This window comes from Erythrolamprus reginae, chromosome 1 (assembly GCF_031021105.1).
Source record: "Erythrolamprus reginae isolate rEryReg1 chromosome 1, rEryReg1.hap1, whole genome shotgun sequence".
Classification (NCBI taxonomy): domain Eukaryota; kingdom Metazoa; phylum Chordata; class Lepidosauria; order Squamata; family Dipsadidae; genus Erythrolamprus; species Erythrolamprus reginae.
In genome coordinates, this window is record NC_091950.1 from 405737425 (window position 1) to 405751734 (window position 14310).

Sequence of the window (14310 nt, forward strand, 5' to 3'; positions counted from 1 at the left end):
CTTTTTCTGCCGTCAGACTTCTATGTTTCTATGTAAAGCACTGTGAAGCAGTATATAAATATATAAGTATACTGTATAAGTGTATAAGTATATAAGTCTAAGAGAATCAGCAGCAAAGAATCACAGGTGGCTAGCTCGCCCCCTTCAGGTCGTTAAAGGGTGAACATAACGGAAGAGCCCCTTATGTGCACTATCCCAGTGATTATCAACCTTTTTTGAGCTGCGGCACATTTTTTACATATACAAAATCATGGGGCACATTGAGCAGGGGGGGAGTGGGGGGGCTAAAAAAGTTTGGACAAAAAATTTCTCTCTCTCTCTCTTCCTCCCTTTCGCTCTATTTCTCTCCCTCTTTCTCTCTTTCCCTTCCTTCCTCTCTCTCTCCATCCTTCTTTCTTTCTCTCTTCCTTTCTTCCTCTCTTTTTTGCTCTCTTTCTATCTCTCCCTCCTTCCCTGCCTTTCTTTTTCTCTCTCTCTATCTCTCTCTCTCTTGCTTTCTTTCTCTCTCTTGCTGAGCTTCACGGCACACCTGACCACTGGTTGAAAAACACTGCACTATCCTATTAGGACTACCAGCTGGTAGAGCGGTTTTCGGCAGTGTCAAGCAAGCCATTCTCACCAGCACTAAAGCAGCAAACACTCTGAGCAAAAGGAAAATTTCCCTTAAAGTTACAGGTGCAAAAAAACCAAACAAGCCACAACAAGTATGGGAACTCTCGAAACCCATGTGTATGTCCAAGGGCCAACTAAGTCTTAAAAGCAGAAGTCACAGAGTGATGGGGCGTGTCCTTTACTTGCAGACTCAATCCTGATTGGGTAATAGACGGAGTTAACCCTTGCATGGATGCTGTCTCAGCAAGCATGGAGATTGGTTAGGTTATACGAGCCGGGGTGGCACAGCAGGTAGAGTGCTGTACTGCAGGCCACTGAAGCTGACTGTAGATCTGAAGGTCAGCGGTTCAAATCTCATCACCGGCTCAAGGTTGACTCAGCCTTCCATCCTTCCAAGGTGGGTGAAATGAGGACCTGGATTGTGGGGGCAATATGCTGGCTCTGTTAAAAAGTGCTATTGCTAACATGTTGTAATCCGCCCTGAATCTAAGGAGAAGGGCGGCATAAAAATTGAATGAATGAATGAATGAATGAATGAATGAATGAATGAATGAATGAATCAGAAAAGACAGAACACAAATGTCAGAAGCCCAACAGAAGACTGCGTAGGAGGAAAGATAATTGTGAATTATCCTCTTCTCTTCTCATACCTTCTTCAAAACCCCATTCAGCAAGAGTCCATGTGTGATTGTAATACAGCTGTCATTATCTTGATTATGTTAGGGACTCTGATAGATGCTAATCATAATTAGCAGCGACACAGGTATAATATCAGCCATAAAGGAAATTTGTAAATTAAGGCGGAAAGGAATGAGACAGGAACTCACTCGTAACCTGGGCTCGCAAATTATGTTAAACCGTAATTATTTTTAGATGCAAAAGCCTTAACACCCTGGTTTACCTAACACTAGGGTGGCAAGTATTACAAGCGGGAGTGGCTGGGTTCCAACATTTTATTAAGCTAAAATTTATTAAGCTACAAAAAGATATTGATAAAATTGAACGGGTCCAAAGACGGGCTACAAGAATGGTGGAAGGTCTTAAGCATAAAACGTATCAGGAAAGACTTAATGAACTCAATCTGTATAGTCTGGAGGACAGAAGGAAAAGGGGGAACACGATCGAAACATTTAAATATGTCAAAGGGTTAAATAAGGTCCAGGAGGGAAGTGTTTTTAATAGGAAAGTGAACACAAGAACAAGGGGGCACAATCTGAAGTTAGTTGGGGGAAAGATCAGAAGCAACATGAGAAAATATTATTTTACTGAAAGAGTAGTAGATCCTTGGAACAAACTTCCAGCAGACGTGGTAGACATAGTTCCCTCTAAGCTGAGCAGTGAGCAATTGCTCACTTAAAAATCGTCATCAACTCAGAGTTTTCCAAACCTGCCCAGAAGCTGAGAGGGAAAGAGTGAGAGGGAAGGAGAGAGAGAGGAAGAGAGGAAAAGAGAGAAACAGATAGAAAAAAGAGAGGAAGGAAAAGAGAAAGAAAAAGAATGGGAGTAAGGAAGAGAGAAAGAAAATCAAAATCTAGTTTGAAACTAGCTCAACTATTTAAGTGGCATTTTGATATTGATAGAGTTGCCCTATTATGAGCTCACTGTTATAGACACACAGTACAGTATTTTATTTTGAAATTCTCTGAGGCAAAACAGGGTGGGTTTTTAGTTAGTTAGTTAGTTAGTTAGTTAGTTAGTTAGTTAGTTAGTTAGTTAGTTAGTTAGTTAGTTAGTTAGTTAGTTAGTTAGTTTATTATTTCTGTGCCACCCAGTCCCAAAGGGACTGCCGCTCAGACACTATACTTTTCTGCCCACCCAAAAAAAAAAATTAGAGGGAACACTGGTGGTAGATAAATGCACAGTAACTGAATTTAAACATGCCTGGGATAAACATACAGTATATCCATCCTAAGATAAAATATAGAAAATAGTATAAGGGCAGACTAGATGGACCATGAGGTCTTTTTCTGCCGTCAGTCTTCTATGTTTCTATGTTTCTAAAACCTAAGAAATAAAATTATCATTTAGTGAAAGATGTACGCCTAGTGTACAATCTCTATTGGATCTCCTACTGCCTAAAATACAATTTTTCTTCTCGATTGTTTTGCCTCTGCACTTACCTGCTGGTGCTGCCGAGCCCCATCTGTGATCGACTTGATAACTACCTCAATTAATTGCTTGCACATCATCTGTCAGGAAACAAAATACTGGCAATTAATAGGCCTGAATCACATTCGGAAATATATTCTGCAAATAGACAACAAAAACTCCCTTAAAAAATACACACATTCAGTTCAATTGATAAAGAGATGTCGATCAGACAAAAGGAGGAAGATAATTAGTGGAACTTGCTGTCACAACATGAAGTGGAAGGGATTTTAACAGCAGATTAGGCAAATTTGTAGCAGAAACAATCAATATTATTAAGTGGGATGGCGCATACATCCCCTACGTTCAGAGATACTGCCTCTGAATACTAATTCTGAACACCATTTCTGAGCAAACCACCACAGGAGAAGGCTGTTTCCTTCATGTCCTATTCTCCAGGTCCCGTCAGCCAGACAATGTCGCTTGGCGGGGCCTGGAGACAGAGCCTTCTCTGTGGGAGCCCCGGCCCACTGGAATCAGCTCCCCTTGAAGATTCGCACTGCCCCCACCCTCCTTGCCTTCCATAAGAGTCTTAAGACTCACCTATGTCGCCAGGCTTGGGGCAATTAGGTCTCAACCCCCTGGCCAATGAAATGAGATATATGTTATATGATTGAACTGGTATGATTGTTGGTTATGATAAAGCCCTTCATGGCATCGGACCAGAATATCTCCGGGACCGCCTTCTGCTGCACCAATCTCAGCGACCAGTTAGGTCCCACAGAGTTGGCCTTCTCCGGGTCCCGTCGACTAAACAATGTCGTCTGGCGGGACCCAGGAGAAGAGCCTTCTCTGTGGTGCCCCCGACCCTCTGGAACCAACTCCCCCCGGATATCAGAGTTGCCCCCACCCTACTTGCCTTTCGTAAGCTCCTCAAAACCCACCTCTGTCGTCAGGCATGGGGGAATTGAAATTTTCCCTTTCCCCTAGGCTTATAGAATTTATACATGGTATGTTTGTATGTACGATTGGTTCTTTAAATTGGGGTTTTTTAGATTATTTTTTATATTAGATTTGTTTACATTGTCTTTTTTTTATTGTTAGCCACCCCGAGTCTGCAGAGAGGAGCGGCATACAAATCTGATTAATAAATAAAATAAATAAATTTAAATATTGGATTTTTAGATTGTAATTTTAAATTTAATTAGATTTGCCATTGTACTGTTTTGTTATGTTATATGCTGTTAGCCGCCCCGAGTCCTCGGAGAAGGGCGGCATACAAATCTAATAAATAAATAATAAATATCCTGTGAGAAACAGGATGCTGCATTAAAAGGTTATTCTTCTCGGATTCTACTGACATCACGGGCATTGTCCAGGACGTGCCTCTGATATTTGTGCCACAATGCCTATGTGCCACTCTGTGCCACAATGTCGGAAGAAGGAACCCTACAAGAAAAATCAGCTCCATCACAGATGAGCTTCCGGTCACAATTCAAAGTGTTGGTTATGACCTTTAAAGCCCTACATGGCATTGGACCAGAGTACCTCCGGAACCGCCTGCTACCGCACGAATCCCAGCGACCGATAAGGTCCCACAGAGTTGGCCTTCTCCAGGTCCCGTCGACTAAACAATGTCGTTTGGAGGGCCCAGGGGAAGAGCCTTCTCTGTGGCGGCCCCGGCCCTCTGGAATCAACTCCCCCCCGGAGATTAGAATTGCCCCCACCCTCCCTGTCTTTTGTAAACTACTCAAGACTCACTTATACCGCCAGGCATGGGGGAGTTGAGACACCTTTCCCCCAGGCTGTTTTATACTTTGTTTTATGTTTGGTATGAATGTATTGTTTGGTTTTTTAAAATAATGATAGGGTTTTATATGTTTTTCAATATTAGATTTGTTCTACTATAATATTGTTTTTATTATTGTTGTGAGCCGCCCCGAGTCTTCGAAGAGGGGCGGCATACAAATCTAATAAATTATTATTATTATTATTAGTTCCCAGGTACGCAACTATGGTAACTTTACAACTTATGGACTTCAATTCCCAGAATTCCTGAGCTGGCCATGCAGGTACATCCTTCCAGGATCGTTGCGGGAGCATGTGTGCCCGTCGGCGCGAGATTTCGCTTCTGCGCGTGCAGAGCAAGCGAAATCTCAAGCAAAGATTCTCTTGCCCGGGAGAATTTGCCGATTTTCGATGATTTCTTTGCTTCCACGCATGTGTGGCATTTTCGCCACCGGGACACCAATCTCAGGTGTACTGGCTGCAACCCACTACTGGTCCTCAGGTCATGAAGTTGCCATAGTTACCCACCCCTGAATTATTCTGTCCTGTATGGGCTACCTTGAAATGTGTTAGCTACGGCTCTTAAAATTTTCAGCCAATTTGGGAATTTTGGGAGGGGATGAAGCCCCAATACACTTTAAAGTTACCATCCTAGAGAAGATTAATTGTGATATGGAAAACTACCCTTTGGGCAATATAATTAAAAACCGCCTTTTCCTTGAGGGAAGATGCTTTCCTCACATTCATCTGATGGGCAACAAATAAACATGCATTTACCAAGGTCAATACAGGCAGTCCTCGTTTAATGACTGCCCTTTTTAGCGACTGTTTGAAATTAGAGTAGCAATGAAAAAGCAACTTTTATGGTCAATCCTCACCCTTAAAACTGTTGCAGCATTCATCAGTGATCAAGATTTGGATGCTTCACAGCTAAAAGGTATTTAGGAACACAAGTGGCATCCCAGAGTTACATCACTGCCAATTACGTGTTTCACAGTTGTCTTTTGACAATGGAGAAGACAGCGTTAAAACTGCAAATTGTGGTGATACGAGTCTCTCCAACACTCCATAGTCTGCACTGGCTACCAATTGGTTTCCAGACTCAATTCAAAGGGTTGGTTATGACCTATAAAGCCCTACATGGAATGGGACCAGATTACTTACAGGACTGCCTCGTGCCACATGAATCCCAGCAACGGTTAGGTCCCAGTCGGCCTTCTCCAGGTCCCGCCAACTAGACAATGTCATTTGGCGGGATGTAGGGGAAGAGCCTTCTCTGTAGAGGCCCCGGCTCTCTGGAATCAGCTGCCCCCGGAGATTTGTACTGCCCCCAACCCTCCCCGCCTTTCGTAAGAGTCTAAAGACTCACCTATGCCGCCAAGCTTGAGGTTATTAGATTCTCCCTCTAGCCGTTGAATCTATACAGTAATCCCTCCCTAGTTCGCAGTTCATCTTTTGCGGATTCACTACTTCACAGGTTTTCAAAGGGGGCTTAAATCCATTAAATCCATTAAAAAATTTAAATCCATTAAAAATTCATAAAATTCTTCTATATTCAGTTGATACATTCAACATCTGATGAAGATGGTAGAGTATTAATAGTCGAAATAAATTTGGGTTACAGTAATCCTTCGCTACTTCGCGGTTCATCTTTCGTGGATTCGCTACTTCATGGGTTTTCAAAGGGGGCTTAAATCCATTAAAAATTCATAAAATTCTTCTACAATACTACTGTACTCTATAAAAAAACTGGTAGGATATCACATGTAGTTCCAGCTGAGTAACATTATAGAATAACTGTTTAATGCAAAGGGTAGGTTTTAAAAGTCCAAATACTCATTAAATACATAAAAAAATATCTTTCCTCTACTTCACGGAAATTCGTTTTTCACGGGTGGTCTTGGAACGCATCCCCCACGAAAAATGAGGGATTAGTATAGTGTATTTGTCGTCTGAATGGTTATGTATGTATTTTAATTGGTTCTTTATTTTTTTTAGTTGTAACTGAATTTTAATTATTTGGATTTCGACATATATTGTCTTTTTTATATGTTGTAAGCCGCCTCGAGTTCTCAGAGAGAGGCGGCATATAAATCCAATAAACTTAAACTTGCTTAATGACAGCAGGTGATTTGCTTAACAACAGAAATGGAAATGAGGTTCTTATCCCATCGCAGTCACATTGATGTCTCTTTAAAGAACACGTCACCTAGTGATGAAGTTGCCAAACTTGATTGTGGTCATTAAGTGAAGACAATGGGAAAACGAGGCCTTTCACCTACCGGGTGGCGTTCAAACAAGTCAAGGAACATGGCTCCAGTCAGCGGGCTCTTGCGTTTTGTCAGAAACAAGTTCAAAGCTTCTTTGTATACGACAGTCACCCGTTCCAGGTCCACACTGCCAAGATCAATATGCTAGAGCGGTAAAAAAAAAAGGTGGAGGATGAAATGTTTTGCAAGTCATCTACCGTTATCTCAATTCAACAGTTCCTAAGAATAGCTCTGCGCAAGAGGTGACACAAAGCAGGAAATATAAAATTATGATTTACAGGTAGGCTTGCCTGTAAATGTGCGAAAATAGGGAATGCGTATTGAAGTCACAGGTTTCAAAAAATTGTTAGAAAGAAACAGACTGGATTTCGCGTGGGTCGGGGGGGGGGGGGAAATGACGCGGATTTAATGAATCATCTCATTGAATTAATAAGACTTTTAAATCAATGGTGGCATTTTTTGGAGGTTTGCACAGAAACCTGAAATCAATGATTTGATAAATAACACCGAAGTGCCAAGCACGTGCAAAACCCAAAACACTTCCAAATAATTTGTAATACCTGCACAGCTCTATTTCAGACATGCACCTGTATTTTTCAGAGTATAAGACACACTTCCTTAGAAACATAGAAACATAGAAATCTGACAGCAGAAAAAGACCTCATGGTCCATCTAGTGTGCCTTTATACTATTTCCTGTCTTTTATCTTACAATGGATATATGGCATGTTTAAATTCAGTTACTGTGGATTTACCAACCACGTCTGCTGGAGGTTTGTTCCAAGGATCTACTACTCTTTCAGTAAAATAATATTTTCTCATGTTGCTTTTGATCTTTCCCCCAACTAACTTCAGATTGTGTCCCCTTGTTCTTGTGTTCACTTTCCTATTAAAAACACTTCCCTCCTGAACCTTATTTAACTCTTTTACATATTTAAATGTTTCGATCATGTCCCCCCTTTTCCTTCTGTCCTCCAGACTATACAGATTGAGTTCATCAAGTCTTTCCTGATACGTTTTATGCTTAAGATCTTCCACCATTCTTACAGCCCGTATTTTGACCCATTCAATTTTGTCAATATCTTTTTGTAGGTGAGGTCTCCAGAACTGAACACAGTATTCCAAATGTGGTCTCACCAGCATTCTATATAGCGGGATCATAATCTCCCTCTTCCTGCTTGTTATACCTCTAGCTATGCAGCCAAGCATCCTACTTGCTTTCCCTACCGCCTGACTGCACTGTTCACCCATTTTGAGACTGTCAGAAATCATTACCCCTAAATCCTTTTCTTTTGAAGTATTTGCTAACACAGAACTGCCAATACAATACTCAGATTGAGGATTCCTTTTCCCCAAGTGCATTATTTTACATTTGGAAACATTAAACTGCAGTTTCCATTACTTTGACCATTTATCTAGTAAAGCTAAATCATTTACCATATTACAGACCCCTCCAGGAATATCAACCCTATTGCACACTTTAGAGTCATCGGCAAATAGGCAAACTTTCCCTACCAAACCTTCCCCTATGTCACTCACAAACATATTAAAAAGAATAGGATCCAGAACAGACCCTTGTGGCACACCGCTTGTAACCTGTCTCTGCTCAGAATACTCGCCATTAACAATAACTCTCTGATGTCTACGCTTCAGCCAGCTTGAAATCCACTGAACTATCCAGGGATTAAGTCCAATCTTCACTAATTTATCTATCAGCTCTTTATGTGGAACCTTCTTGCCTAAAAGTGGGTGAAAATTTTGGTGCATCTTATAGACCGAATACGGGCCTGTTTGTGGGCTCCTAAACCATCCATATGTCACATTTTTGCCCTGCATTAAGAGTTTAAAAAATAACAACGATAATATTATTTAGCAAGCAAGGGAGAAAATGCCATCGCTTTGATGGTTCAGTGTCGGATTCCTCACAAATCAAGCCAAGATACAGCTGTGATTGGAAATTTCTACTGGTGCATTTCCTTACTAGGTTTTGATTGTTGAAGAGCATCAGGATGAGGGAGGCATCTTTTTGGTGACAGCTCCAAAATACCTATATAGAGGTACCTCTACTAAGAACTAAATTTGTTCCATGACCAGGTTCTTAAGTAGAAAAGTAGAAGTAGAAGCAATTTTCCCCATAGGAATCAATATAAAAGCAAATAATGCGTGCAAACGCATTAGGAAAGAAATAAAAGCTCGGAATTTGGGTGAGAAGATGTTGTAATCATAGGTTTATAGGCACTGAACTTTAGGAATGGAATATTGCTGGAGAGTGATGTTTTAGCCTAATTGGGTGCTGAATAAAACCTTATTCTTCCTCTATAGAAGGGGCAGCAAAGTCCAGGCTGAGTAAGCATCCTGCAGAATCCATGACCACGTGGAAAATAATTAACTTGATATACAGCATGAAGAAAACCTATAGCTAACTTCCATATAAGGAAATATATGCCTTACTCTCATTCCTTTGCTAATCACCAGTAAACACACAATGCAGGAAAAGGCAAAGAATGGAGCTTCCGTTAATTATCTATAGGGAAGTCACGAGAAGATTGCCTTATACAGTGCAAGAGTGAATGGTAGTTGGAGGATGGCTTAATGTATGTGGCGTTCGCGAATTGGTTATTCTGTACATGTCAAGAAAAGTGAAATACAATAAAGGAGCAATCTTGATACAACCGAGGTCATCTCATTGAGAGAAAATTCTCTATGTTGCTTCATTTTGATGTGGCAATTATGGCATCCTGTACTTCCCTAGAGGTCGACCCACTGGGGGAGGGCAGTTTGCCTTCAATAGGAGGAGGGGGAAGAAGAGGAGGACAGTCGCTGCTCAGAGCGAAGGGAGCGTTTCTTTTCTCTGGGCGCTGGAAGAAGTTTATTCCTTCTCCAAACACCCAGAGAAAGGAAAAAGCTCTATTCACTCTGAATTGCCTCCTTAAGCGCCACCAAAAGTCTCCTCTGGCAGCTCAGAAAAGCCCTAGATGGCCAGGATTAAAGGGGCAATGGCAGGAAACTGGCAGGGCCTTTGTGCCATTCTCAAATTTCCAGGGAATTTTTTCCGGGATCAGGTTCTTAAGTAGAAAATGGTTTTTAAGACGAGGCAAAAAAATCTTGAACACCCGGTTCTTATCTAGAAAAGTTCTTAAGTAGAGGCATTCTTAGGTAGAGGTACCACTGTATTGGCAGAACAGAGCCGAATTTATCATCCCAGAGTGGTAAATGGAAGAACCGTCTTACCTGTCCAGGTGACCCTTCATCTTCCTCTGGATTTTTCTTTTTCTTTTTTGTCTGTGCATCTTCTACAGCCATTTCGTCAGCTGGTGCGTTGCCCCTCAATACTCGGAAAAGGTACAATGATCCACTAAACACAGAATGAAAAAACAGCCACAGAAAAGTGCTGTTAAATATACAACATTCTGCAGCAAAAATCAATATAACTTTACATAGACACAGGAGCCTAACCTCTGCATTTGCAGCATAACAAAGAGCCATGGCACCACAGTGGTTAGAATGCATTACTGCAGGCTATTTCTGCTGACTTCCATCTGACTGCAATTTGGCCACTTGAATCTCATCAGGCTCAAGGTTGACTCAGCCTCCCATCCTTACGAGGTCAGTAAAATGAGGACCCAGATTGTTGGGGGCAATATGCTGACTCTGTAAACCGCTTAGAGAGGGTTGTAAAGCACTGGATATAGGGTATATACGTTTAAATACTATTGCTAAGTGCTATAATATTAGGTATCAGTAGTGGCTCATAGATACCATTTATAAAATTAAAAGGAAACCCAATTAATAAAGCAAGCAAAGGGCTAATCAGAGAATTCTACCCTGAGAATGCAAGTTTATTATTTATAATGCAAAGCAGAGGCAAACATTTATTTTTAGCCCGTACTGAGGAATGTGTGATGTGAGCCTTCAGGGGAAGTTTATTCAATTAATAAGAAAAGGCGCCTCCTTTAATCACCTCCAGATTTAGATAACAATCCAAAGAAAGGTCTCTGATGAAATTTTCAATGCAAGGGCTAAATGTTGTTCATTTATTTCTTTTAAGAGTCAGTGGTTTTGGATAATGAGATTGGGGCGGGCATGTAAATTTAGTAAATAGATAAATGATCATTAAATGTTGGCTATTTCCTTTCCTATTATCTAAAGGAAAGAACAGATATCTTGTTTTTCGGAAATGCAATCTCAAAGGTTCAGGCTTTGGGTACTAGGATAAGAATATAGCAGTGATGAAATCCAATTTTTTTTTTTTACTACCGGTTCTGAGGGAGTGGCTTGATGGGCGTGATTTGATGGGCATGGCAAAATCTCCATTCCCTCCACACTCCAGGGGAAGGATACTGCAAAATCCACATTCCCTCTCTACTCCGGGGGAAGGATACTACAAAATCCACATTGCCTCTCTACTCCGGGGGAAGGATACTGCAAAATCTCCATTCCCTCTCTACTCCGGGGGAAGGCTACTGCAAAATCCACATTCCCTCTCTACTCCGGGGGAAGGATACTACAAAATCCACATTGCCTCTCTACTCCGGGGGAAGGATACTGCAAAATCTCCATTCCCTCTCTACTCCGGGGGAAGGATACTGCAAAATCTCCATTCCCTCTCTACTCCGGGGGAAGGATACTGCAAAATCTCCATTCCCTCTCTACTCCGGGGGAAGGATACTGCAAAATCTCCATTCCCTCTCTACTCCGGGGGAAGGATACTACAAAATCCACATTGCCTCTCTACTCCAGGGGAAGGATACTGCAAAATCTCCATTCCCTCTCTACTCCGGGGGAAGGATACTGCAAAATCTCAATTCCCTCTCTACTCCGGGGGAAGGATACTACAAAATCCACATTGCCTCTCTACTCCAGGGGAAGGATACTGCAAAATCTCCATTCCCTCTCTACTCCGGGGGAAGGATACTGCAAAATCTCCATTCCCTCTCTACTCCGGGGGAAGGATACTACAAAATCCACATTGCCTCTCTACTCCAGGGGAAGGATACTGCAAAATCTCCATTCCCTCTCTACTCGGGGGGAAGGATACTGCAAAATCTCCATTCCCTCTCTACTCCGGCGGGAAGGATACTGCAAAATCTCCATTCCCTCTCTACTCCGGGGGAAGGATAATGCAAAATCCACATTCCCTCCACACTCCAAATTCTTCCTCCTTCTAAACACTGACACCTTCGACATTAATTTTGTCTGCAAAACATGGCTCAAGGCATCCCTCCCTGACTTCATCACCACAGTAAGAAACTACCTGGTCTTCCAAACTGACTATGAAACCCGCAGAGGAGGCAGAGTAGCTATATTCTAGAAAAAGAAACATAGAAACATAGAAGATTGATGGCAGAAAAAGACCTCATGGTCCATCTATACTATTTCCTGTATTTTATCTTACAATGGATATATGTTTATCCCATGCATGTTTAAATTCAGTTACTGATTTTAAACTAAAACTAAAACTAAAAAAATATCCAAGTTACACATGATCTCACCCTTCCTGAAACCATCGTTTGTGATCTGTCCTTAAATACCACACTTCACTTCCTACTTTGTTACAGAGCCCCACACTACGACATCACACATGCAAACAAATTAACCTCACTGCTAATGTGGGAAGCCTCCTCCCCATACCCCCTCAATCTACCTCTCATTAACCGGACCCTAAACGAATGCACGACTGAAACCATCCATAGAACCCTATACAACGCTGTTACCAATCTAGAACTTTACCAACTAATAACAAACAATACTAGACTCAACAATTGCCTTGACCTTATATTCTGCAACCGCAAAAGCGCAACTTATGGACTACAAATTAAAGAACCCTTTTCCAACAACAACCACGGCATAGAAACATAGAAGATTGATGGCAGACCTCATGGTTCATCTAATCTGCCCTATACTATCCCTTGTATTTTATCTTAGGATGGATATATGTTTATGCCAGGCATGTTTAAATTCAGTTACTGTGGATTTACCAACCACGTCTGCTGGAAGTCTGTTCCAAGCATCTACTACTCTTTCAGTAAAATAATATTTTCTCACTTTACTTCTGATCTTTCCCCCAACTAACCTCAGATTGTGCCCCCTTGTTCTTGTGTTCACTTTCCTATTAAACTTCCCTCCTGAACCTTATTTAACCCTTTAACATATTTAAATGTTTCGATCATATCCTCCCTTTCCCTTCTGTACTTCAGACTCTACAGATTGAGTTCATGAAGTCTTTCCTGATACGTTTTATGCTTAAGACCTTCCACCATTCTTGTAGCCCGTCTTTGGACCCGTTCAATTTTATCAATATCTTTTTGTAAATGAGGCATGATAGACTTCAGCCTCAATCTACACCGTTGCAAGAATCACCAAGAACCATTGTAAGATGAAGACTCCTTACATTCAAACAGAACTTTAAAAAGCATTTCCTCCACCCCCCCCATGCGTGCACGACGCTCTTGTGCAGAAAACTCACCTGAAGTAATAAAGGGCTACTGAAGAGTCGTTCTGCTTGCAGCTTCTCTTCACCAAACTTTCTAGGAGATTATGAAGTTCCTCCCGGATGGAGGACACATTTTTGCAGTATTGCTTGGATCTACACAAACTGTTCCTAAAACCAAAAAAAAAAGTAATAATCATTAAACAAACAACATTAACTATCACAGAGAAATCCCACAGTTGTGCTGAGCCTTTCTTTCACACTGGCTCTAAGCAGGACATAATTAAAATCCATGTAACTGGTACAAGAATATACAGATAAAGTGTCGGGGAGGAAGTGGGAATAAGGTAGAGGGAATTCCATGGGCGGAGCTTTGACGTCACAAAGACGTCTTTCCTGGAGGCCACGTTTCGGCCAACCAGGAAGGATGTTTTCGTGATGTCAAAGCTCCGCCCATGGAATTCCCTATTGGGATTCCCCACCTCGGTTTCAGCCTCCAGATTGGCAGAAAACGCCGCTGCTGATCGCAAAAACGGCGCTCCGCCATGCGGCGGCGCCTGGCTGTAACCTTCTGAAACAACCGGGCGCTTCTCGGCAGCCTCCGGAACCCGAACTCGAACCTGAACCCGAACTTTTGCCAAACTTCCGGGTTCGGCGTTCGGGAGAACACCGAGAAGCCCCCCCCCCCCCCCCCCCCCCCCGGCTGTTTCAGGAGGTGACAGCCGGGCAGCGGCGCTTTTCAGCGGCCTCCCGAACCCAAAAAGTTCGGGTTCAGGAGAACACCAAGAAGCCCCCCGGCTGTTTTAAAAGGTGACAGCCAGGCGGCGGCGCCCAGCGGAGCGCCATTTTGCGATCTGTGGTGGGTTCATAAGCCAGAAAAAGCTTGTAGCAAGAGGCAAAACATTTCCGAACTCCGGGTTCGTATCTCGAGATGTTCGTATCATGAGGGGTTCATATCACGAGGTACCACTGTATTTGCTTTTGTATTTTATTCTATGATCTAATCAAATGTTATTTTAAAAAATTAAAAAAGATTTTAAGATGCTGGCTGGGGAATTCTGGAGTTGAAATCCACACATCTTAAAGTTGCTGAGATTGAGAAACAGGTGGTCTAAAGCAGTGG

At 42.1% G+C, this 14310-nt stretch overlaps 1 protein-coding gene across 1 annotated transcript in view; it reads right to left on the reverse strand.

Annotated features, from left to right (window-relative positions):
• Nucleotides 1-14310, reverse strand: part of MYBBP1A (MYB binding protein 1a) — a 108960-nt gene that overhangs the window by 45070 nt on the left and 49580 nt on the right. Inside the window, exons 20-23 of the mRNA XM_070735224.1 lie at nucleotides 13224-13358; nucleotides 9989-10112; nucleotides 6771-6902; nucleotides 2733-2801 (exon numbers count right to left, since the gene is read on the reverse strand). Of these exons, the coding sequence (XP_070591325.1) occupies nucleotides 2733-2801; nucleotides 6771-6902; nucleotides 9989-10112; nucleotides 13224-13358 (460 nt within the window). The remainder of the gene's footprint in view (nucleotides 1-2732; nucleotides 2802-6770; nucleotides 6903-9988; nucleotides 10113-13223; nucleotides 13359-14310) is intronic.